At 47.1% G+C, this 5,000-nt stretch overlaps 1 protein-coding gene across 11 annotated transcripts in view; it reads left to right on the plus strand.

The window, feature by feature from the left end:
- LOC308372952 (neurexin-1a-like) overlaps window positions 1-5,000 on the plus strand; it is a gene marked incomplete at both ends in the record, with an annotated part of 317,493 nt that overhangs the window by 204,427 nt on the left and 108,066 nt on the right. For all 11 annotated transcript variants that reach the window (XM_080848317.1, XM_080848320.1, XM_080848322.1 and 8 more), the window contains one exon: window positions 639-820. In XM_080848317.1, coding sequence (XP_080704443.1) covers window positions 639-820 — 182 coding nt within the window. The remainder of the gene's footprint in view (window positions 1-638; window positions 821-5,000) is intronic.

The raw sequence follows: 5,000 nt of genomic DNA on the forward strand, positions 1-5,000 counted from the left end.
TCAATTAACCTGAATCATTTGGGTCAATGTGTAGGCTACGCTAGATGTATGCCTATTTTTAAAATATCTTGGATATGGATATCACAATGATTTCCTCAAGTGGTAAATACTTTATTTTCCTTGTAATTATATATGGCTTGCCAAAAAATTGGTGTAAATCTCACGTCGGTCTCCTCGGCTGTGAACTTTTCCGGTCTTCCACCAGGTAATTCCGCCATCAAAATAACAAGCCGCTATGGACTATGCGCTCCTCGCTCTTAAAGGGAATGTGAAATGACGCTCGGATTGGTTTATTGCATATTACGCCCAAACCACACCTATGGCTGAGTAACCTCCTTTGGACCAACCCTTTTGACACTTGCGCTGGACGCAAGTGTGTTTTTTCCGCCGTTAAAATAGCAACTGCGCCATAGAGCCGCCCACACAGCTACTTGCGCTTGGCGCCGTCCTACTTGCGTTTCTGATCGGCAAGATAGGGCCCATTGAGTTTAACATCATGACACAACATCAAGTTCCTTTAACGTTTTTCTGTGTTTTTTTGTGCTGTAAATCTGGGCAAATCATTCAAAGTTGACTTCCATTAATAAGATTTTAATTCTCTCTCTCTCTTCTCTCTCTCTCTCTCTCTCTATCTGCAGCGGGAACTACGTACATATTCGGGCGGGGTGGCGGTCTCGTCACGTACACGTGGCCGCCCAACGACCGTCCGAGCACGCGAGCGGACCGGCTGGCTCTGGGCTTCAGCACGCAGCAGAAGGAGTCCGTGCTGGTGCGGGTGGACAGCTCCACAGGGCTCGGAGACTACCTGAAGCTTCACATCGTAAGTCCTCTCAACACACACACACACACACACACACACACACACACACACACACACACACTCCCAGGGGCTCGGGGACTACCTGAAGCTTCACAACGTAAGTCCTCTCAACACACACACACACACACACACACACACACACACACACACACACACACTCCCAGGGGCTCGGGGACTACCTGAAGCTTCACATCGTAAGTGGGACTACCGTCCTCTCAACACACACATACACACACACTCACACAGACACACTCACACACACACACACACACACACACTCTCACACTCCCAGGGGCTTAAGGACTACCTGATGCTTCAAATCGTAAGTGGGACTACCGTCCACTCAACACACACACACACGCAGCACATTCACTCACTTATACAATTACACACTTACTCACAGTCACACACTCACACACTCACTCACTTATATACTCATGCACTCAGACAATTACACACTTACACACTCACACACTCACACACTCACACACTTACACACTCACACACTCACACACTCACTCACTCACTCACACACTCACACACTCACACACTCACAGTTTCAAGTTCTCACAATACCACAGATGCTATACAGACTACTTGTACCAGAGTACCACAGATGCTATACAGACTTCATATCCCAGAGTACCACAGATGCTATACAGACTACATATTCCAGAGTACCACAGATGCTATACAGACTAAATATCCCAGAGTACTACAGATGCTTTACAGACTACATGTACCAGAGTACTACATAGAAGGTTGCTAAACATGACACTAACTGACTGCAAAGTGACACTAGCAGTGCATGTGCAGACATAAGTCCTTTGTCAGCACACACAGGAGCACACAAACACACACACACAAACAAACACACACACACACACACACACAGGACCACATTCTGTACACCAGAATAGAACACAGATGGTAGTGATGACGATGATGATGGTGATGATAATGGTGATGATGACGACAGTGACATCAGTCCTCATAATTATGATGAATGAATGGGATGAGTGTGTGTGCACTCCCATGACTCCAAATGATGTGTCCTCAGCCTGTGTGTGTGTGTGTGTGTGTGTGTGTGTGTGTGTGTGTGTGTGTGTGTGTGTGTGTGTGTGTGTGTGTGTGTGTGTGTGTGTGTGTGTGTGTGTGTGTGTGTGTGTGTGTGTGTGTGTGTGTGTGTCCTCAGCCTCTGGGTTGCTTTAGATAATGACTCACATCTCACATAATGGCGAGAGCCACACCTCTGGCTCTTGATTCTGCCTTTCTTTCCAACTATGTGTGTTTTATCTCATGGAAGTGCTGTGTGTGTGTGTATGTGTGAGTGTGTGTGTGTGTGTGTGTGTGTGTGTGTGTGTGTGTGTGTGTGTGTGTGTGTGTGTGTGTGTGTGTGTGTGTTTGGTGTGTGTGTGTGTGTGCGTGCGTGTGTGCATGCATGTGTGTGTGTTAATGGAGGTTGTTGCATTCCTCTCTGACCTGCCTGCTAACCTGACTCCCCCATACACCCACTCACACAGGATGCACAGAGAGAAGCGCAGATAATACGTGTAGGTGCATGTGCAAGAGCGCACAGACACACACACACACACACACACACACACACACACCAGAGGTTCCGCTAGAGAAAAATGTTGCCGGTCAAAATGACCGGCAGAGTTTTCATTTTCCGGACATTTTAATGATAAGCCGGTCATATATCTATTTCTGCTTCTAAATTAGCCTATTGAAGAAAACTGACGCCATGTTTAGCTTAAAGAATTACATAATCAGGTTGTTTAGATTGGGAACGTTAACGTTTACAATGGGGAAAAAACATAAATGCCTGATGCGCGTCAATAAATGGCCTGCTGTGTAAAATTGAGCGCTGCAACAAGGTCATTGCTCTCTGACTATGTTCAATGACAGCGGAGATTCTAAAATGATTAGACCCTCTTATGAATCCGTTGCGTTGCCTGCCATTTCAAAGAGCTAACAGAACATTTTACTGTTACCATCAATTACTTCGCACCTTAGCCATGGGAACTTCATTCGGACAAAACGCCTTTTCTCTGGTAAAGCTGTTTGAACATCTAGGGCTTCAGGTAGGCTATTCAATGTTTGGAAAGTTCACTTTCTACATGAACTAGTTCAGTTCATAGTTTACATTTTGAACTAAGTTCACAGCTCCAAAAAATGTACTTGTCAAGTTCTTTTTTTCAATATATTGCGAGCTATTTTTCAAAATCTCTATCTGTCTGTCTGTTCTCGGCCTCTACGCAACTTCGCGCTCTCACGCACGGACATAGACAGTAGAATGAAATGTCTCGCGTGCAACACTGCAGGTATTACAGGTTCATTCTCATCAGAAGGTTCACCCTCATCAGTTCACCCTCATAGTCTGCTTGGCCATGTTTGATGGCTCCGTTTGTAACCGACGGTTTGCGCTTTATTTAAAATGCAGCATATGCGTGTTGTTTAATAACTTTCAAGCGGCAGAATAGCCGGTTCCTTTAAAACATAATAAGGGCAGTACACGTTTGCTTTATAGGTCTAAATATTAGGATTGTGGTCTAATTCAGATTGTGTTTGCTGGACGGGATTTTTAAGAAATTCCAATCAGACAATTTGACCGGTGAGATCTAATATTTTCGGACATTTACATTTTTTTCCGGACAAAGACCGGTAATTACCGGACAACGGAAACGCTGACACACACACACACACACACACACACACACACACACACATACACACACACAGATATTTTCACATACAGACCACTGAATGTGTCTACAAACAAATATGTGTGAAAGCTCATATAACCAAAAAGCTTAAAAAAAAAAAAAAACACACAATATGGAAATAACAAATACACACACACACACACACACACAGAGACGTGTGTGTGTATGTCTATGTGTCTGTGTGTATGTGTGTCTGTGTGTGTGTGTGTTGAATGCAGCTACACTGTGCTTCGTCTGTCGGACTCAAACATGCTGTGCCACCCACACACCTGTCTGCAGGCAGAGTGGAAGGGGCCCCTTGTGACTCACAGCTGGTGTCAAGGTGTTCTGTGTCAGCGCCCCCCTCAGGGGGATGGAGGCGACTGCACACCGGGGGAGGAGGTGCTGCAGTTTGTCCCGGAGCAACAAACACTCACGCACACTCACACACACCCACAGACACACACACACACACACACACACACCGGGGGAGGAGGTGCTGCAGTTTGTCCCGGAGCAACAAACACTCAGTTAGGGGCAAAACAACAAACTCCATGACAAAATAACAAGTTGCTCTCACGCAACCAGCAACGTAAGATTGACTTAAGCATATGCCACATGAGACACAAACACACAAACACACGAACACACACACACACACACACACATAGCGCACGCACACATATACACACACACGCACACACACACACACACATTCATAAACAAACAAACCCTTAACCATACAGGTATGCATCAATCATAAACTGAATAGACAACAGAGGGTCACGTAATGGAAAACACATTCAGTCATTTCCTCCTGTGATCCACAAAGTGAGTCACACACACACACACACACACACACACACACACACACACACACCCTTTAGGCAGCTCGTTCAGCATCAAAGGCACTTCAGAGAGCCACAGAAAGCATGACTAAAGACCGGGAGTGTGCAGCTGAGCTTCTCCAACACCACACATGGACATTACGTGTCTGCCCTGTGTTCCACCCTGCATAACCAGGCCAGACTAGTGTCACACCAATGTCAATGTGAACTGTGCTGAACACACCCCTGCTGAACACACCCCTACCGGGGGCTGGGTGTCCTTAATAGCTGGGCTGTGATTGGGTGGGAGAGGTGAGGCTGGGCTGTGATTGGGTGGGAGAGGTGAGGCTGGGCTGTGATTGGGCGTCCTCCCCAGCAGGGCTGTGATTGGGTGGGAGAGGTGAGGCTGGGCTGTGATTGGGTGGGAGAGGTGAGGCTGGGCTGTGATTGGGCGTCCTCCCCAGCAGGGCGTTGATTGGGTGGGAATGGTTAGGCAGGGTGTGATTGGTTGGGAGAGGTGAGGCAGAGCTGTGATTGGGTGGGAGAGGTGAGGCAGGGCTGTGATTGGGTGGGAGAGGGGAGGCAGGGCTGTGATTGGGTGGGAGAGGTGAGGGAGGGCTGTGATTGGATGGGAGAGGTGAGGCG

The sequence above is a fragment of the Sprattus sprattus genome, assembly GCF_963457725.1.
Source record: "Sprattus sprattus genome assembly, chromosome: 12".
NCBI classification, from domain to species: Eukaryota; Metazoa; Chordata; class Actinopteri; order Clupeiformes; family Clupeidae; genus Sprattus; species Sprattus sprattus.